This window comes from Sturnus vulgaris, chromosome W, assembly GCF_052056855.1.
Source record: "Sturnus vulgaris isolate bStuVul1 chromosome W, bStuVul1.hap1, whole genome shotgun sequence".
NCBI classification, from domain to species: Eukaryota; Metazoa; Chordata; class Aves; order Passeriformes; family Sturnidae; genus Sturnus; species Sturnus vulgaris.
The window spans coordinates 62434485-62459083 of NC_142282.1; the positions used below are offsets into that span (position 1 = coordinate 62434485).

General features: G+C 41.9%; 1 protein-coding gene across 4 annotated transcripts in view; it reads right to left on the reverse strand.

Annotated features, from left to right (window-relative positions):
* Window positions 1-24599, reverse strand: part of LOC148220256 (kinesin-like protein KIF2A) — a 134736-nt gene that overhangs the window by 64458 nt on the left and 45679 nt on the right. For 3 of the 4 annotated variants that reach the window (XM_088155743.1, XM_088155745.1, XM_088155742.1), the window contains exons 2-6: window positions 20369-20463; window positions 17741-17857; window positions 17251-17305; window positions 13298-13420; window positions 12628-12728 (exon numbers count right to left, since the gene is read on the reverse strand). In XM_088155743.1, the coding sequence (XP_088011869.1) occupies window positions 12628-12728; window positions 13298-13420; window positions 17251-17305; window positions 17741-17857; window positions 20369-20463 (491 nt within the window). Of the gene's footprint in view, window positions 1-12627; window positions 12729-13297; window positions 13421-17250; window positions 17306-17740; window positions 17858-20368; window positions 20464-22061; window positions 22081-24599 lie in introns of those variants that run through there. The other variant, XM_088155744.1, reaches the window with a different exon arrangement.

Here is a 24599-nt window from a genome sequence, read left to right on the forward strand (position 1 = left end):
AATTTTACTCAACAAAGAAATGACTACTGCTTTTTGCCAGAATCTTCACATTAAAGAAACACAGCTAAACAATTGTACAACAGATAACATACAATCAATGCTTCTTAATCTGAGATAAATTGGTCCAACAGACAAATGGATACAGGTACAAAACACATTGCAAAGTACAGTGCAGGTGCCCCAGCCACTCTAAACACAATCCTGCATCCAAGTTGGTTAAAGGAGGTTGATCCTACCTGCTGGTCCTGAGTTAGCTCCTACAGTTACTTGGATGCAGTGGAAACTGTTCTAACACTCCTAGGACCCCCCCCCCCCCCAAAAAAAAAAAAAAAAAAAAAGCAGAATCAATCCAAATGATACACAGAAGGCTATGTTCAGGCACATAAGATCTCCTGTCCCTAAACCTGGAAACATGAGTATCTGAGTGAATGGACATATAAGAGGCCATGCACAGAGCTTCTCTAAACCTTGCTAAGCCTGAGCTACTGAGCCTACTTGTGGGCTGTTCTGGTTCACTGCAGAATCACTCAAATGTTCTTCCTGTCAGTTCTCCCTGAAACTATCAGGTTTTACCCCATTTCAGAACATGCTGCTGATGCCATGTGTAGCCAGCTCTGGTGCTCAGACCTTGTTAAATTTTGCATGGTTTCCCACAAACGAGCTAAAACTCCTTCTGGATCATATCTGATGATAGGCACTCTCAGAAAGTACTGTGTTGGGGTTAATAAGCTGAAATGGAGCCAGCTCATGTCTTTACACCTGTAACACAGCTAATCCACATTTCAATAAGCTGAAATGGAGCCAGCTCATGTCTTTACACCTGTAACACAGCTAATCCACATTTCAGACAAACTGTGCCCTAGTAATCAGAAGTTGACTGTACCTTTAAGTTGTTTACGCTGACTACAGTGAACTAAAAACTACTTATAGTAAGTCAATAATAAATGTATTCCTGCTGAAACTTTTCCTTCTAACATTCAGAAAGGGATATTGCTTGTTATGGAAAAGGTATTTGCCTAATATTTTTCAAACTCTGTTTAAAGGTCTTACCCACCAGATGCCGGTGCTTGGTTAATTTTTGATGCATTTCACAACTACAGAATACACAAATGATGGATGAAAAGGGTTGTCACAGAAGTGATAAAAAGAAAATGTAAGCTGTAGCATCAGATCAAAGAATTTTAACATATGAGACAAATTATTTGCTCTAATTATTTGCTCCTCACTCATAAAGCTATAGTAATGCTTTGCATTTGTTTAAATGAATGGAAATTAGAGAACAAGAATTCAAAATAAGTGATTTTAGGTCAACTTAGAGAAATCACTAAATCATGAAGTAAATTGCCTGAATTGGTGATGGTATTTCTCATGTCACTAGCAGATTGGTAGTTGTATTGGGTTTGCATGGCCAGGTTTCAGGTAGAGGAAGGGCTACAGCGGTTGCTTCTGTGAGAAGCTGCAAGAAGCTTCCCCTATGTCTAATGGAGCCAATGCCAGTCGGCTCCAAGATGGACTTGCCACCAGCAATGGCTGAACCCATCAGCGATGGTGGTAATGCCTCTTTAATAACGTATTTAAAAAGTGGAAAAAATTATTGTGTGGGAGTACTTGGGGCCAGAAAAGAGCAGAGTGAGAATATGTGAGAAGAACAACTCTGCAGACACCAAGGTCAGGGGGGAAGGAGGGGGAGGAGGTGCTCCAGGTGCCAGAGCTGAGATTCTCCTGCAGCCTGTAGTGAAAACTATGGTGAGACATCTGTGTCCCTGCAGCCCATGGAGGTCCATGGGGAGCAGAGGTCCACCCACAGTCCATGGAGAAGACCCACTATGGAGCAGGTGGATGCCCAAAGGAGGCTGTGACCCTGTCTGAAGCCCACATTGGAGTTGGCTCCTGGCAGGACCTGTGGCCCTATGGAGAGAGAAGCCCATGCTGCAGCAGGTTTGCTGACAGGACTTGTGACCCTATGGGGGATGCATGCTGGAGCATCCTGTTCCTGAAAGACTGCACCCTGTGAAAAGGGACCCACATTGGAGCAGTTTCTGAAGGACTGTAGCCTATGGGAAGGACTTAAGTTGGAGAAGTTTGAGGAGGACTGTCTCCCATAGGAGGGACCCCACGCTGGAGAAGGGGAAGGAGTCCTGTCCCTGAGAAGGAAGCAAAAGCAGAAACAACATGTGATGAACTGAGAGGGAACCCTGATAACAGAGGACACAGAGAAGGCAGAGTTACCAAATGCCTTTTTTGCATCAGTCTTCACCAATAAGACCAGCCCTCAGGGATCTCTGACCCAGGAGACCAGGGTAAAGGAATGGTGGGAGGAAGACGTTCCCTTGGTCAAGTAGGATTGGGTCAGACAACACCTAAGCAAACTGGACATCCAAAAGTCTGTGGGCCCTGAGGGGATGTATCCAGAAGTGCTGAAAGCACTGGTGGACATCATAGGGAGTCCACTCACAATCATCTTTGAAAGGTTGTGGAGATCAGGAGAGGTGCCTGAGGACTGGAAGAAAGCAAATGTCACCCTGGTCTTTAAAAAGGGCAAGGAGGACCCAGGGAATTACTGGCCAGTCAGTCTAACCTCAATCCCTGGAAAGGTGATGGAGTGCCTCATTCTGTAGGCTATTTCTATCCACATGGAGAACAAGAAAGTGATAAGAAGCAGTCAGCATGGATTCACTAAAGGGAAATCATGTTTGACCAGCCTGATTACCTTCTAAGATGAAACAACCACCTGGATAGATGAGGAGAGAGCAATGGATTTTGTCCACCTGGACTTCAGAAAGGCTTTCAACACTGTCTCTCACAACATACTCATAGGCAAACTCAGGAAGTGTGAACTGAATAAGTGGACAGTGAAGTAGGTTAAGAACTGGCTGAAGAGTAGATCCCAGAGGGTCATGATCAGTGGCACAGGGTCCAGTTGGAGGCCTGTCATTGGTGATGTCCCCCAAGGTTCAATACTGGGCTAAATATTGTTTGCCTCAGTAAGTTCACTGATGTCACAAAGCTGGGAGGAGTGGCTGATACCCTACAGTGCTGTGCAGCCCTTCAGAAGTACCTTGACAGGTTGGAGAGATGGGCAGACAGGAACCATCTGAAATTCAACAAGGGCAAATGCAGGGTCCTGCAACTGGGGAGGAATAACCCCGGGCACCAGCACAGGCTGTGGCTGATCTGCTGGAAAACAGCTCTGTGGAGAAGGACCTGGGGATCCTGGTGGACAACAAACTGTCCATGAGCCAGCAGTGCCCTTGTGGCCAAGAAGGTCAATGGTATCCTGAGGTGCATTGAGAAGAACATTTCCATCAGGACAAGGGAGGTGATCCTGCCTTTCTACTCATAGAATCATAAAATGGTGTGGGTTGAAAGGGACCTTAAAGATCATCTAGTTCCAATCCCCCTGCCATGGATAGGGACACCTTTGACTAAACCAGGTTGATCAGAGCTCCATCCAGCCTGGCCTTGAACACTTTCAGAGATAGGACATCCACATGTCCTCTGGGCAACCTGTTCCAGTGCCTCACCACCCTCACAGACAAAAATTTCTTCTTAATATCTAATCTAAACCTACTCTCAGTTTGAAGCCATTCACCCTTGTCCTGTCACTCCATGCTCTTGTAAAAAGTCCCTCTCCATCTTTCTTGTATGCGCCCTTCAGGTACTGTAAGGCTGCAATTAGGTCATCCCAGAGACTTCTCTCCAAGCTGAACAAACCAAATTCTCTCAGCCTTTCCTCATATGGAGGAGCTCCATTCTTCTAATCAACTTGGTGGCCTCCTCTGGACTTGCTCCAACAGGTCAATGTCCTTCCTGTCTTGGGGACCCCAGAGTTGGATGCAGTACTCAAGGTGGGATCTCACCAGAGCAGAGGGGCAGAATCACCTCCCTCAACCTGCTGGTGATGCTTCTGATGCAGCCCAGGACATGGTTGGCTTTCTGGACTGCCAGTACACATTGTTAGCTCATGTCCAACCTCTCATCCACCAGCACCCCCCAAGTCCTTCTCATCAGGGCTGCTCTCAATCAGTTCATTCCCCAGCCTGGATTGATACTGAGGATTACCCCAACATGGGTGCAGCACCTTGCATTTGGTCTTGTTAAACCTCATGAGATTCCCATGGGCCCACTTCTCAAGCTTGTCCAGGTCTCTCTGGATGACATCCAGCCCTTCAGGTGTACCAACCATAGCACTGAGTTTGCTGTCATCAGCCCTAATGAGGCCACATCTGGAGTGCTGTGTCCAGTTCTGGGCTCCTAAGGACAAGAGGGACATGGAGATCCTGGAGCAGGTCCAGCAGAGAGCTACTAAGTTGATCAAGGGTCTGGATAATCTCTTTTACGATGAAAGGCTCAGAGAGTTTGGCCTGTTCATCCTCAAAAAGAGATGACTGAGAGGAGATCTCATCAATGTATATAAATATCTAAAGGATGGGCGCCAGGAGGCTGGAGTCAGGCTCTTCTCAGTGGTGCCAAGCAACAGAACAAGATGCAATGGGTAGAAACTGATGCACAGGATTTTCACCTGAACACGAGGAAGAACTTCTTTACTGTGCGGGTGACCATGCAGCATATGCCCAGGTGACCAAGAAGGCCAATGGCATTCTGGGTTGTCTCAGCAATAGTGTGCCTAGGAGGACCAGGGCAGTGACCCACCGCCCTGTACTTGGCACTGGTGAGACTGCACTTGTGTTAGCGTTGAAACACATAATCACAGAATGATTATATGCAGGTGCTTTTATTGAAGAACTCTGGGAATCAGGGGTGCAGACCCAAATCTGACTCCGACATGGATCCGAGATGGACATGTTTTTATACCTTTTTTGTTATATAACTATATATTAATTATTAAACCCATATTGTTCTATTGTATACATTTTTCTATTGTATTGTATATATTGATTAGGCCCCCCCTAAATATCCTTTCTCATGATTCTTGTTACGATTACATCGTTTCTCATGATTCTTATTACGATTAAACAATAATTGTATTCAACTACCAAACAATCGTTACATTTAACAATCATATGATTTATCATATGATGATTATGCAGGTGTAGCTTCACATGATCTAGAAATAAACAAAGCTCAATATTCATTCCCAGGGCCTAGTTCCCTTCCCCAGGCCTACCAGACCCAACCTTTCTTTCCATCCCCTGAATCTATTGTATGCAATTCCCATGATTTTAGAAACATTTTATCCCTATGCTATCACTTGGAATCCTGTGTTCAGTTTTGGGCCCCTCACAACAAAAAAGACATTGAGGTGCTGGAGTGTGTCCAGAGAAGGGCAACAGAGATGGGGAAGGATCTAGAGCAAAAGTGTGATGAGGAGCAGATGAGGGAGCTGGGGGGGAAGCTCAGTGTGGAGAAAAGAAGGCTCAGGGGACCTTATTACACTCTACAACTCCCTGACAGGAGGTTGTGGTGAGGTGGGCATTGGCTTCTACTCCCAAGTAACAAGTGACAGGACAAGAAGAAATGGCCTCTTAACATTTTTTCACAGAAAGGGTTATTGTCTTGGGTTGCAATACACGATGTGACCAAAAGTATGTATTCTATCGCCATCTGTTAAAACCAGGTGGGGCAGTGTTCTTTATCTTTTCCACGACCCATCCTTCTTCCAGGAAGATATTGTCTGTTAATGGGCCATTAAGTCCCACTGTATTACTGATAAAATTACATCATCCCATTGTGAAATTCTCCACCCAGGGGGAGGAGCCAAACATTTCCTGCCTAGATAAAAACTGAAAATTAGAACACCAAGGCAGCCCTTACCCACTGGTTTCCAGAGGACAAGAGCTACCAGTCCTTTCTACAGGATCACTACTTCAACAAGACTGCTTCATCTGGACTGCTATCACCACCCTAACTAGCAGGGTGTCACGTTGTATTCTGACTCTGTCAGTGGTTTTCTTTTGTACTATTGCATGTATTTTATGTTTTCTCTTTTTTTTTTTCCTATTAAATTGTATTTCTGTCTTGGAGTGTCTCAGTGGTTTTGCTTTCAAACCAGTACATATTTTTCGATGCCCAATGTGAGGCAGCAAAGTACTGAGAAAAGTCAGAATTAAAATTTTGTATTATAAAAGCCACCTATTTGCTATGATGCTCAACATGCTAACATGGGTTTTATATCTTGCTCTCTATATTTTTCCACAAATGGGGAACTATTTGCTGGTTGTAACTCGCCTGTGTAGACCAAAGTATGGCATAAAAATTGTTTTATTGGTCTATTATGTCTATTGCATGATAACCTCCAAGTCAATAAACATCATTCAGAATATATCCTCAATTTTGTTTGCTTGTCCTAGTCGAAGCTGCTACATCTGGGGCCTCAACAATCGCACCCAGCCCATGGGGGGAGGAGTAAAAAATTATTTTTTCCAGCCTTTCAGACCTGACACAGCACTTTTTAAACATGTTAAATTCTCACTGAATGCCAAAGACAGCATAGTGTTGTTAGTTCTGCTTTGTCTTCTCTGCACAGCCTGCAACATGCTTAGAAACAAAACACTACGTGGTGTACTGCAGCATATTCTTGAGGAAAAGAAAAAAGACACAAAGCAACAGTGTCCAGGTCTACGCAGACTGTCACAGAGAAGAAAAAAACAAAAAGCGCCATCAGCATCTCCACACAAACTGTCTCCAAACCAGAACAACCTAAACCAGTAGCAGTTGCCCCTGTTCAGACGAAAAAATCAAAGAGCAAATCAGTTCGCATAGTGACTGATGTGGCAGGACCTTCGCACCTCACAGAAAAGACAGAGCCAGAAATCATCACTCGCTCTCTATCCCTGGGTGAGCTGCGCAACCTGCAGAAAAAATTCATCCACGAGACAAATGAGTCCATCCTAAACTGGCTATTCTACATCTGGGATGCTGCAGCCAATGACATCATTCTGGATGGAAGTGAGGCCAGGCAACTGGGATCTCTATCCCGGGATGTGGTCATTGACCAGGGGATGGGGAGAACCCAAGAAACTCTCAGCCTCTGGCGGCAACTGCTGACAAGTGTGAAGGACAGATAGCTTTGTAAAGAAGATCTCCAGGTGCACCAAGGAAAATGGAGCACAATGGAACAAGGTATCCAATGCCTGAGGGAATTGGCTGTGCTGGAGATCATTTTCTCAGAAGATGAGAGATTTCCTAAGAACCCAGATTATGCCCAGTGCACATCACAAATGTGGTTGAGATTTGCAGGACTTGGACTAGAGATGTACTCTCGTTACCTGGCAAAGCTGCAATAGAGGAAAGGCGAGGACAGAGTGGGCGTCTAGGTCAATAAACTTAGAATTTACACAGACACTGTCATTGCCCCATTTCGTCCCCATGTCTTGTCCATGGAAACAAAGCTGGCTGAGCATGTCCAGAGCTTAACTGAAGAGAGCCATCAAAAACTAAAAAAGGAACTTAAAAAAGAAACCTACCACATCTCGCCGGAACCAACAAGAGTGTCTGCCATTAAGAACCAGTGTTCCCCAGCCAGGGAGAGAGAACACACTCCATGAGGTAACATCTCTTTTTTCCTTCAGGAGCATGAAGAAGACATGAGGAAGTGGGATGGAAAACCCACCTCCTCCTCAGCAGACCGAGTAGGTGAATTGAAAACAGAGACATCTAACACAAAAAGCTCATCTAAAGTCAATGCTGCTCCGGTCTCTCATACACAAAACTCCAGACAGTATAGGAATGATAATATGACTGATCCTCTTGAAGAGACCCCAAGAACCAATTTACAAAAAGAGAGCAACGTGTACCACAACCAGGAATAGAGGGGCCCTGCCTCTAGCCAGGCAGAAGAAAGGGAGAATCGGATCTATTGGACTGTGTGGATCTGATGGCCTGGCATATCTGACCCACAAAAATATATGGCTTTAGTTAACACTGGCACCCAATGTACCCTAATGCCATCAAGGTATGTAGGAGCAGAATCCATTTCTATTTCTAGTGTAACGGAAAGATCCCAGCAGCTGACTGTATTAGAGGCCAAAGTGAGTTTAACTGGGAATGGGTGGCAGAAACACCCCATCATGACTGGCCCAGAGGCCCCATACATCCTCAGCATAGATTATCTCAGAAATAGATATTTCAAAGACCCAAAAGGATATCGTTAGGCTTTTGGGATAGCTACTGTGAAGACAGAAGACATCAGAAAACTGAATACCTTACCTGATCTCTCAGATGACCCCTCTACTGTAGAACTGCTGAAAGCTGAAGAGCAACAGGTACCAATCGCCACAGCAACAGTACACCGTTGGCAATGCTGTTCCAACAGAGACTCTGATTCCCATCCATGAAATAATTCGTAAACTGGAGAGCCAAGGGGTGCTCAGCAAGGCTCATTCACCTTTCAACAGCCCTATATGGCCAGTGCGTAAGCCCAGTGGAGAATGGAGACCGACAGTGGATACCGTGGCCTGAATGAAGTCACACCACCACTGAGCGCTGCCATGCCGGACATGCTGGAGCTTCAGTACAAGCTGGTATCCAAGGCAGCAAAGTGGTACGTGACCATTGATATTGCCAACACCTTCTTCTCCATTCCTTTGGCAATAGAGTGCAGGCCCCAGTTTACCTTCACCTAGAGGGGAGTGCAGTACACCTAAAACTGACTGCCCCAGGGGTGGAAACACAGTCTCACCATCTTCCATGGACTGATCCAGACCACACTGGAAAAGGGTAAGGCTCCCGAACATCTACAGTACATTGATGACATCATTGTATAGGGGAGCACAGCAGGGGAAGTCTTCGAGAGAGAAGATTATCCAGATTCTGCTGAAAGCTGGTTTTGCCATTAAGAGAAGTAAGGTTAAGGGACCGGCTCAAGAAATTCAGTTTCTAAGAGTCAAGTAGCAAAATGAACGTCATTAGATCCCAACAGAGGTAATCAAGAAAATCACTGCTATGTCTCCATCTACCAACAAGAAGGAAACACAAGCTTTCCTAGGTGCCATAGGCTTTTAGAGAATGCACATTCCCAAGTACAACCAAATTGTAAGCCCTCTCTACCTGGTCAGCCACAAGAAGAACAATTTCCACTGAGGCCCTGAACAGCAACAAGCCTTCACCCAGATCAAGCAAGATATCGCCCATGCTGTAGACCTTGGCCCAGTCAGGATGGGACCAGAGGTGAAGAATGTGCTCTACTCTACAGCTGGGAACCATGGTCTGTCCTGGAACCTTTAGCAGAAGGTACCTGGTGAGACTCAGGGTCGACCACTGGGATTCTGGAGCCGAAGCTACAAAGGGTCTGAAGCCAACTACATTCCCACAAACAAAGAAATCTTGGCTGCCTATGAAGGAGTTCAAGCAGCCTCAGAAATAATTGGCACTGAAACACAGCTGCTTCTGACACCCCGACTACCGGTACTAGGATGGATGTTCAAGAAAAAAGTTCCTTCCATACATCATGCCACCGACACCACATGGAGCAAATGGATTGCCCTCATCACTCAGCGCGCCCGTATTAAAAATCCGAATCATCCTGAGAGTCTGGAAATTATAATAAACTGACCTGAAGGTGAGACTTTTGAATTATCTTCTGAAAAAAAAGAAGAACATGGGTCACATGCCGAGGAAGACCCACCATATAATGAGCTACAGGAGACGGAAAGATTATATGCCCTCTTCACTGATAGTTCCTGCCAAATTGTAGGCACTAACCAGTAATGGAAAGGTGCAGTATGAAGCCCCACACGAGTTGCACAAGCTACCAAAAAACAAGGTAGATCGAGTCAGGTCACAGAGCTTAAAGCTGTCCAGCTGGCTTTGGATATTGCCGAATGAGAGAAGTGGCCAAGGCTCTATCTCTACTCTGACTCATAAATAGTAGCTAATGCTCTGTGGAGATGGCTGGATCACTGGAAAAAGGCCAACTGGCAGCACAGAGGAAAACCCATTGTTGGAGTCAGTAAGTCAGGAGTCTCTCTGATTTCTTCAGAGAGAAATCAGAGTGCAGGGATTGAATTAAAGTTTTGAATGGAATGAGAAAGTGAATAAGTAAGTAAATGGAATAAGTTTTAAGTGTTTTTAGTGAGTAAAAGGTCTTAGATGTCTAAGAAGTAGTACATGTTCTAGTGAAGGTTGAAAAACATACTAGTGTTTCCTTAAAAGCTCCAAGAACGTAGCTTCAGACATAATAGAGTTAAAGATATTGCTTATATTTTTCAGTTAGAACAAGATAGGTCATGTACATAGTTTATACGTAGCCTGGCGTGCTAAGAAACCAGAATTCTAATAAGTTAAGAAGTAGTGGTCTGAGTTTGTGTCTTAGCTAGTTAAAAAGTTTCTATAAAAAAACATGCATCAGGGAGAGCTGGTGCTCTATGCCATGTGCATTTTGCCACTGCACTTTTAGCCATTGCTTTTATGCCAGAACTTTTGCTCTGCTTTTGCTTTCGCCGCTAAAACCAACACCCAAAAAAAAAAAAAAAAAAAAAAAAAAAAAGAGCTGCCCAGCTCCTCCGGCCCTGCTGGGACCACGAGGAGCTTCTGCTTCTATTTAGAACTTTAAACTAAAACCTAGCATAAACTTTGTTATCTGTGACTTTGCTTTTAAAACTAATGTGCTTCTACAATAAATAACTTTAGAGCAACTATTAGCTGCTTTGCTTTTTCACAAAAGGAGAAGAAGCCCAACAATGTGGGTGTCCTTGAGGCTCCCAGAAGTTCCCCGAAACCTCACACCCATCTGAGCATCTGAGCCACTGAGATTTTGCAGGACATTGCTGGCCAAATGAAGAGGCTGACCTTAAAAGTTTGACGTGTAAATGCACACTTACCCAAGAGTCGGGCTAATGAAAAGCATCACAAGAACAAGCAAGTAGACCAAGCTGCCAAGGTGAAAGTATCACAGGTGGATCTAGACTGGCAGCACAAGGGAGAATCATTCCTAGCTTGTTGAGCCCATGATGTCTCTAGTCATCAGGGAAGAGGTGCAACATACCGATGGGCCCGTGACCAAAGAGTGAACCTTACTATGAACAACATCTCACAGGTCATCCACAACTGCGAAAGCGGCACTACAATCAAACAGGCCAAGCGTGTGAAACCTCTGTGGTACAGTAGACAATGGTTAAAGTACAAGTATGGAGAAGCTTGGCAAATTAACTACATCACCCTTCCCCAAACCCGCTAAGGAAAGCGCTACGTGCTGACCATGGTAAAAACAACCACAGGGTGGTTGGAAATCTACCTTGTGCCTCATGCTACTGCCCAGAACACCATCTCAGGCACACCATGAATGGAGATAAATTCCCTGTGATACACATTAAAGGTATTTTAAAAAAGACTGTTTGGATTAGTCCCACCTCAGGCAAAGACAAACCCATCCGTGGGATTGTTTTTGCTCAAGGACCTGGTTACACTTGGTGAGTAATGCAAAAAGATGGAGAAACCCGTTTTGTACCACAAGAAAACCCAATCTTAAGTGAGAACTGTGTGTAAGGTTTCATTGTAGAGTCTAAAGAAACTACTGATTTCGGTATGATACAAATGCTAATAAAATAAAGCATGGATAATGTCTTGGGTTGCAATACAAGATGCGACCAAAAGTATGTATTCTGTTACCAACTATTGAAACCAGGTGGGGCAGTGATCCTTATCTCTGTGAGAGATATCCTCTACTAATAACCCATCTGTTAAAAACCAAGTGGGGCAGTGTTCTTTATCTTTTCCGACCCATCCTTCTTCCAGGAAGATATTGTCTGTTAATGGGCCATTAAGTCCCACTGTATTACTGATAAAATTACATCATCCCATTGTGAGATGCTCCATCCAGGGGGAGGAACCAAACATTTCCTGCCTAGATAAAAACTGAAATTTAGAACACTAAGGCAGCCCTTACCCACTGGTTTCCAGAGGACAAGAGCTACCAGACCTTTCTACAGGATCACTACTTCAACAAGACTGCTTCATCTGGACTGCTATCACCACCCTAACTAGCAGGGTGTCACGTTGTATTCTGACTCTGTCAGTGGTTTTCTTTTTTACTATTACATGTATTTTATTTTCCTTTTTAAATTTTTTTTTCTATTAAGTTATATTTCTGACTTGGAGTGTCTCACTGGTTTTGCTTTCAAACCAGTACAGTTGTCTACCATTGGAACATGCTGCCCAGGGAAGTGTTAGAATCATCATCTGTGGAAGTGTTCAAATAACATGTGAATGTGGCACTTGGGGGTATCATTTAGTGGTGAACACAGTGGTACTAGGTTGATGGTTAGACTTGGTGATCTCAAAGGCCTTTTCCATTCTTAACCATTCTATGATTCTAGTAATGTCTCCTGTAGAATAACACCCCTAAATGCCAAATATTGGATTATTTTCATTAAGACATTTTCCTTAAGCGATAGCTATCATCAGGACTTCATTTTTAAATAAGACATGGAATGCTAAGCAATTGTAAGCAATTATTTCTGTAGGAAAGAAAAGGGGGGAAACTGACTAAAGAAATAGTTACCAAAGTAATTCAAATGTACCAAAATACTTCTCAAAACCACATACAGGACAAAAGCATTTAATTTCTAGATTATTATAGTTCATAAAAATTGTTGAATGAAAAAAGCACATAATTTTGCAAACTTCTTTTCCTGATATGCATTTTCCATCTCAGCTAAAAATACTAACCTGAGCTCTTTTTTCTCTAAGTTCTTGCTGCTGTAACCTTCTTTTTTCACGTTTCTCTTGCAGTTTTTCAACCTCTTTTACACAATTGGATTTTCTACGTGCTTAGAGAAAACATAATTGAAAAAAAATTTAAATGTTGCATGAATTTAGTATTTACACTATAACATTTCAATTATATTAATTTATGAATAATTAAAATGCATTCATTTATATCAACTATCTTTTCAAGCATATCAGTATTAGTACAAAAGAATTACAGCAATTTAATTTCTAAAATGTATATAATAAACAAATGCAAAAAAGCCATACTAATGGGACAATCATTACAGAACCAAAAATATATCAATGACCCTCAAAAAATATTTGGACATGTGGTGATATTTGGATACATGTGATCTCTTGGTGTGAATTAAAAGAAAGTCTAGGTAAATGAAAAAAAAACCCACTGTCATAGTTAAAAAGAGATAAACAAAAAATAAATTCTACAGAAAGAACAACTATGACACAAGAGAACATTTGTTTAGCCACAGAACTCTGAAAAAGCTTCTTGAGAAAGTCTACAGGTAACAGCATATATAGAATATTTGTAATTTATGGACAACAACATAATTGAAAAAAAAGTACATGTAATGCCCAGAATGAATGAATCTTTGATACATGGTTTACATACAAGGGGGTCCAAATTCCTTTTTTGCAGCTTGAACTGGAGATATATCTGAAAAACTACCATTCTGTTGTGAGGAGGAAGACTGTTCAGGAAGCTGAGTAGGCCGTGTGCGTGCAGAACCAATCACTGCAAACGAAAAGCACAAAGCTCATCTAGATATGGAAGAATAACATTTCTATCTGATTGTGAAATGCTTTATGACAAGATAAAAAGAGGCCCCTTTCAAGACACAACAATTTATTGAGGGGAGGGAGGGGGGAGCCATACATGTAGAAAATCTATTAATAAAGACATTCACTATGCAGCTTCTTTTATCCTAGTGTTATACACCAACACAACATAATTAATAAGTACCAATGCTGCATGTGCATATTTTTAAATACTCCCCTACATAATTAATAGAACTTATTATGTGCATAAAATTATGTACTTGGAGATATGCTGTTTTGAAGTTTAAAATGTTGAAATTTTATTTATATTGTAATTATACACAAAAACCCAGTAAAAAGGACTCACTGTTTGACATTCTCTAGATGTTACAAAACAGTCCCGCCCCATTGAACCTATAACATGTGGATGAGTAGAGTGATAGAAATGAAAGGCAGCAAAGTGCAGCTCAATCTATAAGTGGAATAAACAAGCCTTTTTGACACTATTCTGGAAAGCTAAACTTACTGATTCTATGATATGTGATAATGCACTCTAATTTCTGAAGATGCAGTTATGTCTGTTCCCAGTGAATGCAGTGAGAGTGGCATTCATGCAAGACTCTTTGGTAGAGCTGTATGTTTTAAGTTATTTTCAGTTGCTTCAAGCAGCTCTGCTTCAGATGGCCATTTTTCTGTACATGTTCCTAACAATATCTGCCAGAAGAGTACGAAAGTGAAGGTAACACTTTTGATTAGTAGCCTAGAGATGATATTTCAAATGAAGACCAGCATACTGTGCAAAATGAAGAAAACTATGGAAACAGGTATCAAATGGGATAGAACAAATCTCCAGATCATCCCAAATATGATAGGAGATCTAGCTTATAGCATGAATTAACTACGCTAAACAAGACAGTGTGCTGAGAAAAGTTTAATCATAAGGCGAACAAAGAACAAATACTTAGGCCAACTATGAATAGTAAGATGCACAGGACCTATTAAAATACAAGCTACAGGGTTATTCAATACAAAACAGACCATTTACTACAAATGATGACATATATGCATGTGAGGAAAGCCCATCAAGAAGATATCTCAAATTTAAACCATATTGGTTTGAAAAAAAAAAAAATCCCCTTTTCACGAGATTTCTGATTTAACACCCCCAGAGGCAAATGGCAGAAAGTGATCCCAATCATCCACCAGAAGAGTCTGAACACATAAAAATATGTACAAAACCACTTCTTTTACAAGCTTAAATAGATGGAATGAAACCTAGCCCAAGTTAATGACAGGTTAACATTTGGAAAAAGAATCATTACCATCATCAGTACGAGCTAACTTTAATGCAAGAGATAAAAAGGAAAACAATGAGAAATAACTATTTTCTCCTGTTATTAGATGCATCTATATTCATACAAGACAAACTTCTCACTTATCCTCCTGTGATATTTGAGCATTTTTGTAGATTTTTCTCTATTAACTGTAAAGTGAGAAATGACCCATAGGGTTAGAATTTGAAATGCAGAACTATCAAGAAATGTTATATGAGCAGGAGATCAAAATGTTCCCATATTGTTTTACTTCCTTGAAAGGGTGTGTTAGTTTAACACGACCTGGTTTTTAGTGGGGGCGGACGAAGCCACAGAGACTGCTTCTGAGAGAAAACTTCCTCAAATCTTCTATGTCCAGCAGAGCCAATCCCTGAAAGCTCCAACAATGGACATATTGGCTGGCCTAAATAGAGAAGTTTGTAACGCCTCTGTGATTACATATTTAAGAATGAAAAAACCATGCACAATCTCTCTTTTTTCCTCCCCTCTGAGGGGTGGCGAGGGGGCCGCAGGTCCCCTTCCCAGCACGGCTGCCATAGCCTTTCTCAGCCAGGGTCATGCCATCTGGGGGCCGTCCCAGTGCCACGAGCAGCCACACGGCTGAGACCATGCAGCCAGGACCAGCGCTGGGAGGGCCCATGCCACCGGGGCAGAGCAGCTGAAATCGCGTGGCTGGGGCGGCATGATTGGGGCTGCTCCACGTGACCGCTGCTCTCTCAGCATGGCTCACAATGAACTTTACTTGCTTAGCCACTTTTAACCAGCCATGCTGTGGACAGAAAGGCGGGACTGGCAGCAGTAGCTTTTCTTTTTTTCAGTGCCCCGCATAAAAAGAGGCGCTGAATGGAGACGGCAGCCGGCACCACCTGAGTGGTGCCAGTGGGGACCACGTGGCCAGCAGCAAGGGAACTTGAGAACAAACAAACCTATAGACACCAATTTTATCTCAAGTCAGAGAAAAAGAAAAGGTGAAGACACGTGAGGAGAACAACATGGTGACACTAAGGTCAGTCAAAAGAAGGGAGGGGGGAGGAGGTGCTCCGGGCATCGGAGCTGAGATTCTTCTACAAGCTGTGGTGAGGACTGTAATACAACAAACTGTTTCCCTATAATTCATGAAGGGCATGGGGGGATGTAGAAGTCTACCCACAGCCCATGAGAAAAACATGCTCACGCTGGAGCATGTGGATGCTGAAAAGCTATAACCTAGTGAGAAACTTGAACAGAGAAAGAAGACCCTTGATTCCAGGGATAGAGGAAGAGGACCTTTGCTTTTATACTAGAAGAGCTCATCCTTAAAAACTACGCCCCATGAACTAAGTGACCCATGAAAAAAAACAGTTGTGGGAAGACTGTTTTGCCTGTGAAGGGACTCGCATTACAGCAGGTTTGGGCGGGACTGCTACTCGAAAATTAGAACCGCACTGGAGAATTTCACAAAGAACTGTCTCCTGTGGGAAGGGCCCCACAGCATAGCAGAAGAGTATCCTCTCCCTAAGCAAACTGAAGAAAGATTTTTAGAAGTGACAGCCTGTGATAATTGATAAAAGATTCGTGTTAATCACAAAAGCATTGGGGTTTGTATAAACCAGAATACTAAGCTCTGAAGTGAAGCATGGACACTAGATAAAGGAAATTATATTATAAAATCATTCTGTTTAAAATCACCTTGTTATATTATGTTGTATTATGTTACATTATATTATATTATGTTATGTTTTCCAAATAAGTTGTATCGGCTACCAGCTTGCAAAATCAGACTTCCCGATAGCCCTTCCTGTCTTTGTCTGATCAATACTGCCTATCTCAAGGACCAGACTTCCAGAATTTCTCTGGTGGTTATCTACAAGGACCAGATGGCTATCTGTGACTGATTATCACCCAGAGGCTTTGTGAATTTGTGTAAGGGTGTTTATTCAACCACCACTGCTTACCTGGCAAAATTATGACAGCAAAAAAAACCCCAAAAATTATTGATTACAACGAGAAACCATAGTATAAGAAGAGGCTGCAAACCAAGGTTCGGTGGGGCGTGGAGTGGGCGGTGACCCCTCACGTTCTCCAGTGCGCTGCTTGCTCTGTCTATATCAAATAAAGCAATCTAAATGTTGCTGAATATCGAGACTTTTGTCTCTCATTTATAACACAGACTGACTAAAAACCCCATGTTTTATCTCCCTGCACTGTCATTGGGAAGGAAAAAAGGGCTGGGGGGGGAGTGTCCCAAAGGTTTATTTTAATTCTTATTATCCTCTTTTAATTCTGTTAATAAATTTTTCTTTATGTCTTTCAAGTTTTGAGCCTGTTTTGCCCTTAAAGTGTTTCTTTCCAATCCTTACCTCAACTCATGAACCCCTTTAGTTGTTCTTTCCCCTTCCTCTACTCAGCTATAGCAGAGAATGAATAAATGATTTTTCGTGGGTGCCTGGCACTTAGCCAGTGTCAAACCCCAACCAAAGGAGAGAACATTTACCTCTGTTATCTCTGGCAGGAGTGTCATTCTTAATAGGTGCCGTGGTTCGTCGACTCTGTAAAAGAAAGAAATATCTGTTATTTGATCACCTTATTATTGAAAACACAAACTGCAGCCCTACCTCTGCTTCTTTCCAGCGAATAAAAATAACTTCAGCAATACAAAGAGGTGATTGCTGCCAAATCCTTCCCATAAGAGCTCAGGGTGAAGACTGCTTCAACTATGTATACTGTTTCAAAACAACCTCCAAAACATTTTCTGTATTTTTCCTTGAGATATATTTAGTTATATAAATATTAGTCCCAAACTCCCTCTCTGCCAAACCTGTTATAAAATTGTTAGAAACTCCTATTCAGCATAGGAAAGAGAAAGGAACACAGTTATCAAGTAGCTCCACAGACACAAAAGTTAGATTTAAAAATTCAAGCATAACAACATGTATAGGAGTACTGAAAGTTTAATATGAACATGTTGCATAGGTATTACCAACCTTCAAGATTTTGTTTACTTTAGCTGCTGAAGCTGGTGGTGGTGTGTCTGGACAAGGTTCAATATCTTCATGAGGTGCAAGATCTGGGTTAAGTGAAAATATGCTCTCCAAGTCAATCTGTGTAAAAGAATATAAAATACATTTATGATTCTTAGAACAATATTCACCCTCTCCATTTCTCCTGATATTTTTGATAATAAACAATAAATAGATTTAGTGCTTTTACCCCACAATTTGTTAATTCTATAACCGGAATGATCTTATTTTATTTTCACTAAAAAACAGTGTAAGCTTTGGTCTTCATGTAAGTTGAAAACACATCCTTCAGAAAAGAGATTAATTAAAAATAACCAATTGTTGAAGCCTGGACAACAAGGAGTTAATGCACTGCTATGTCTCAAACACTGATAGATGTGCAAGTGGGTAAGTTAGGATGTAGCTGGAGAGGAAGGCCATACAAAGGTAGGGCAGCACCTTTCTGGAGCCCATGTCCCTGTTGTGATCCATGGTGACTTTACAACATAAAGGACAATGCAAGCACAGAAGTGAGGTCAAGAAATGGGCATTAACTGTGGACAGAAGGCAAATCCAATAGAGGTGGATAGAGAACACCAAAGATCCTCAGAGTCCCCCAATCCATTTCCAGAAAGGCTTAGAAGAGCAGACTGTGCATGCTTCTTCATTGACATGGAGAGCAAGAAACCTAATCCCAAGGCGGGGAAAACTTATCTATAAAAAGGTACCTCCACAAAACCTGGGTGGTACCTCCAGGACCTTGAACATCCCATCAGCTGGATCGACACTGGAACCAGGACTGGTGATCTCCTTTCTTCTCCTACCTGATCTCTCACTCTCTCTCTATTCCTTCTTTTATTTTATTTCTCTTACTACTAGAAAATAAGGGCAAAACTGATACCAATTTCCATGCCAAGTGTATGATTTGATAATAAAATTTTGTAAGCTTTTTTGGGCCTTTCTAGCTTTTGCCATTCCTTTTCAACCACAGGCATCTATGAATCTTGGGTGCTCCCTTCGTCTTAGGAGTGGGATGCAATACCACTAAGTATTGATAATTCTGTAAAGTGATTAGATTAAAACAGAAGTATCTAGTATTACTGTGGTAATTTGTCAGTTACTGCAGAATATGAAAGACACTTTTGTAACATAAAAAGAAAAAGATCTCGATTATTTGAAATTTCCCAGACAGTGCAAAATAAACAGATGAACTACAACCACCCAAGAAATAATAGCAGAGTTGAAGTCACATCAAATTTATGATGCTATTTTTTTCCTTGTAAGTGTTCCTCATTCAAAAATCTGCAAAATGTAAGGGGGAAAAGGACAGGAACTTAAAAATAACTGGCTTCAGATCTACTGAAACTCAGTTTCCTAAAAATCTTAAATAGCTTTGGTCTCTATAGACTGCTACTTCCTCTAGCTGGACCTTTAAAAGACCTCACTACTCTATGGATTCTGTGTCTAGCGGGATGAGTTCAGCTGATGCGATCACCTGGACATTCTCACAACCTTATTTTGCCTTTTTCCTATGTTTTGATTGGACAAAATTGGTGAAATGCAATTATTTCTGAGCTGCTTCTCCAAATCTCAGCTGAAACTGGCTAACATGGACCAAAACTTACAGGAAGAGGGGACAGCAAAGCATAACTGAGACAGACATAGTTTCTTAAAGAAAGCAGGGCTGGAAAATTATTGACTAAAACAAACAAACAGACTAGCAGTTCAATCCCTCAATAATACAAACAGAAAAATATTTTTAAACCAGCTCCCACTGGCTTGCTGTCTGAATTGCAAATCATTCTCCCTCTTGAAAATTTGATTTTTCTACTTGCAAAAGGGGGTAACAAGTTCAGCCTTTGTGATCTGTTTCAAAATCAAAAGATGAAAAGCACTATATAAAAAATATAACAAAGAGCTGAGGAAGTCAAATTTAATACAGTAGAAACCAACATCTGCCTAATAACCCCCATTCAAACCAGTCTGTAACCAAAGAATTGTCTGATGCCATTTTGGGTTTTGGGTTTTTCCCCCTTATATATATTCTCTGTATTCTTTACACATATATTCGTAACCTATTGTATTAGTGGCTAGTTTTCCCAGTAATTTTCCATGTCCTTTCCCTAAGCAGAAAGAAAACAAATTCCAGAGCTCCAAGCCCCGGGGTGTACAAGGCCCCTATGCTATCTTGGTTCTTCCTAGGAACCAAGGCTGAGAACAACTCTTCACAATCAAGTGCAGCTAGTACTGAGGGAGGAAAAACTTAGAAGGGACTTGACCCAGGGGGGAATTGCCTCACAACTTGTGCTCCTAATTGGTGCTTTTTTGTCAATTATGCTAATGTACTAAAACTATAAAAGTGTATGCACTCCCTGTAGGGGTGGGCTTTTGTGGGCATTCCTCATAACTGCCCCAGAAGCCTCCAAATAAAGATACACTTTTATATTACCTCCTATATTAAAATTATCTTGAGTTTCATTTCTATGTTAAAAAAGGCAACAGGTAAGTAAATTAAGATTTATATTTTCTCTATTTCCAGTGCAAATTCCAAAGCATAATTAATGTAGATGACACATTTTTTAAAGAGAAAAGTTCTAAAATAATTAGATTTACCTCTTTGCCTTTAGTATCTCCATTTTCAATCCATTCAACAGTTACACTTTCATTATTTTCATTTAGAGATGTTACCATAGCTTGGTGAATTCGGCCTAGAAAGGAAACACAAAAGATGAATTAACAGATGAAAAATTTTTCCAAAAGTTATTTTAATCCATGCTCTGAGAAATGCAAATAGAAGCAGGATAAAAAGGGAATTTAAAAAAAAATAGTGATAAATAGAAAACTATTCCTGGTCACACTGTAAAATGGCTCAGATTTGATCTAGTCAGGGGCTCTAATGGGACAGTCAGTGTACAAGTGAAAAACATAATGAACAAAAAACTGATAGGCAAGTAAATAAAATATTATGTGAAAGCCACACCACTTGGACTCATTTCTGAGTCTCCCTTGGGTGAAAATGTTTCCTGAGGTGCATTTCACAAAGGCTTGTTTGTCTCCCTTCTAGGCTGATATAAAATTAAACATCCTGACATAGGAGGGAAGTCTCCTGAAACTGTATTCTGATATCCACTTCTTGTGGATATTCAATCAGCTGGTAATCCAACTAAAATTAAATTGCTTGCAATATAATACAAATCATCATTTTAAAAACAATTATTAACACAGATTGTTAAGCTGAAGTTAAGGTGCCATTGCTGACTTCTTCAGTGAAATATCCAAAGCCAGAAAGCCCCCATAAAGTACAATAAAACCAGTAAACTTTCAGCTGGAATAAGGATTTTCCTTCTCAAATACATAGTGTATTGCATTTTTTAAATGCCATCCATCATACTTTATCTTATTTCCTATACATGGTAGCAAGAAGCAATTGGAAGAGCAGAGCAGCCATGCAGACACAAAGGTGCATGTCACATTGATTTCACATCTATTTTGCCCTAAGAGTACCAAGTACCGGAGTTTCTAAAGAACGAGTCCAATGTGACTGCTCCTCTAACATCCTCATTTAATGAGCCATAGCAAAAACAAGCAATCCCTTATTCCATATCATTTGAGATGGAAACACAGGCGATAGAGTAAAAAAAGAAACTGTAGCAGACAAGAAAAGTCTCATAGAATAAGTGGAAGGCCTTTGATCACTTTGTTCACTCTTGCTCTCTGAAAATTCACGAAAGGTACTCTGGGAAGTGTATGGGCAATATGAAAGACAAAAAGCAAGTTATATAACCAGGAACAAAGTTATATAACCAGCACATGGACACATTGTCTTTGGGGTGTTGATTGGTTAGGGGTATGCATGAACACTGCATGATCAGAAAACTTATTGGGTAAGAGAATGTGTGAACAGCAACACCTGCAGTGGCAGGCAGCCAATGCATGTTTGTTTTTCTTCACAAGAATGTAAACAGAAGATCTTAGCATCTGAATACAGCATAAAAAGGCCTGTTTTTTTGCAATAAACCATTTCTCTCTGAGATTGCTAAGAGGAGTCCGTGAGTCTTCATTTATCATTGCTACAAGGAACCTAAATAATGTTTTGTTATCTCCCCAAAAGAAAAAAATGGACATGTAAAGTTTTGTACACCCAGCAAGAAGTATTTTCATTGCAACTGTACTTAATCCTTCCATGAACTCTCTGAAAACCACAGAATTTTAACTTGCTTATAACTTGCAGCCTGCGGCCCACACACACCCACAGAGACACCCACAAGTGTCTCTACCAGGCCACCCTCAGTCCCACCAAACTCACCTGGGCACATGCCCATTCATCGACACATCTCCCCAGCAGCTCTGCAGGATGAATGCTGTCAGGTAATTCTCACATCCACACACTATAGCGTGCACTTCCTCTTGTAGCACAGTCAGGCAAATTCACTCCTCCAATGCCAGAAAGTCCCATCTGTCTGCCACCCCTGAGCCACCCCACAGAGACAGCACTTCAGCACCCACCCTGAGCCACCCCGTAGAAGTCCAAGGGCCTCATGCAACTCCAAAAGCACAAGCCAATTGTCCTGGAGCAGTCCGTGCATATGCTGCAGCTGCTAGGCATCCATCCACTTCACAGTGAAACACAGCTTGGTCTAGCTTGGTCTTTAAACATCTGGTCTTGTCTGGGTCTCCACCTTGCATCTTCTCCTCTCCTTTCCTATCTCTCCCAACCTCACAAATCCCCTCCAGTTTTCTCCTCCATTGACAGTTTCAAACTTCTGTTTCAGCCATATCAGTCACAATTTGACAATTTTCCAAAGTTAATGTTTTTATACAGTCTAAGACTCTTAGGGCCTGCTGAGGGACAAAAAGGAAGAAAAACCTTATCCCAAATTATCTCACATAAGAGTGCTAGTAACGGAAGTATATTGTTAATATATATTTTGTTATTGCAAAGGCTGCCTAAACATTCACATCTAGTTAAAATTAAGCAGAAAGGCTGCAGGGAAACATCATGAAAGGTAACAGCAAATTTGTGTACTCAAATATAACATGCAGAGAAAGTGACTAACTGAAACTCAGGCAAAGCATTGCACATGGGGGGACTTGCAGACCTGTGAGCACCCCTGGGGCAGCACTGCTTTCGAATCACCAGCAACAGTACATTATATACAAATTTCTAATCTCCACACTTCTTGCCTAAAGCATAAGATTCAGTCCACCATTAAAGAATTTTTTTTAAAAAAAACAATAACCAACAAGAAAGCAAACCCCAATTTTCTCCCTTTGTTTCACTTGGTTCCTTTCCTCTAGCATTTGCTAGGTTTTATTTCCCTGACCTGTCTTTTGTCTGAGTAGATCCTTCAATTTTTGCTTCCTCAGTATCATTCTCCCAGGTGGCTCAGCTGTGTGCACTGCAGGGATGAATTGGATTCCTCACTGAAGCATTGCCAGCAGAAGATGTGCAGGCAGGGATCACAGCCATGCCCTCCCCTCCATATACAAATGTTCATCCATTTCCCTTCATCCAAATGACATTGTGCAGGCAAACATCCAACCCTTGGGACCATGCAGAAATTCTACTGGTGGCTGGGCTGAAGCAGAATCAACTTGACATTCTCAAGCCACATTTCCTTGGACAAGCATTTTTGTGGGGTTTCTTTTTGTGCAAGGTCCTCAATACACTCCCTCCATTAATTTTTCTGCATTTAATAACCACTTGTAGCTTAATTTGGTGCAAGAACACTGTCATAGAACTATTTTGGTTAACTATCTGGTCTTTTAGTAAACTAACAACAGAAGACACTTTCTTCCTGTATGTCTCGGATTGAAAGACAGGTATTTGCTAAGGAAGGGCAAGAACCCCTTCCCTGAGATGGAGAGTGCAACCTCCTCCCTTCCAATTATTATAATTTTGGAATCAGGAGCTTTCAGGCAGAAGATATGGGAGGTAGGAATAACAGTTCTTTACTAATATATCTAACAAGGCAAACAAAAGAAACGACAACAGCTATAAAAATTGACAACAAAACAGAACAGTGTAACTCAGTTCCAGTCCTTTTTTTGGCCACAGACTCCCTGCGCTCAGTTACCAGTGGTGGGGGCAGGGCAGGTCTCGCGCAGCTGAAGGGGGCTGGAGTGATGGCGGCGGCCCAGGTGTGAGAGGGATGGAGGAGCGACTCCCTCCTCACGGTGTCAGTCGTGGTGCTCAGCAGAGTGCCCGGAGGTAGTAGGATGAAGTGGGAAGACAGCAGTGCGATCCCTGACAGCAGGGAATGTGGCTCTTGGCGTTGAGATGGCAGGGAGGATGCTAGGTAGCAGCCCCGGCTGCCTTCCTCCAACTCCAGGAGCGAGCGAGAGAGCCCAGGCCCCCCTGTCCCACCTTTTCTTTTCCGGTGTTCCCCCTGTCCCCACCCCCCTAAGAGAGAAACTGTTAGGACTAAGTTGTAGCCACAAATACTTAGCATAACAATGGGGAAAATTCCACAGAAAGAAAAGGGAACAATTCAACCCCCAACACTGTAGCAGTGCCACTTCTACAAACAGCATGCAGAGATGTAAGGACACAAAAATTTTTAGCACTGTAAGAAGTGGAAAACTCTTCAAGCTTATAGTGATATAAGCTTCTGGTACTGTTTTGAGGCTTGGCCCAGCTGTCAATCCAGAGTCAAGAGAAAACTGAAATATGAAAAATGTAAATTTAGAGAAACATATGCTATACAATACTATAATAATTTTTTCTATTTGGTTTGCATGGCCAAGCTTTGATAGCAGGTGGGCTACAGGGGCAGCTTCTGTGAGAAGCTGCTAGAAGCTTCCCTCATGTCCAGTAGAGCCAACCCCTGGCAGCTTCAAAGAA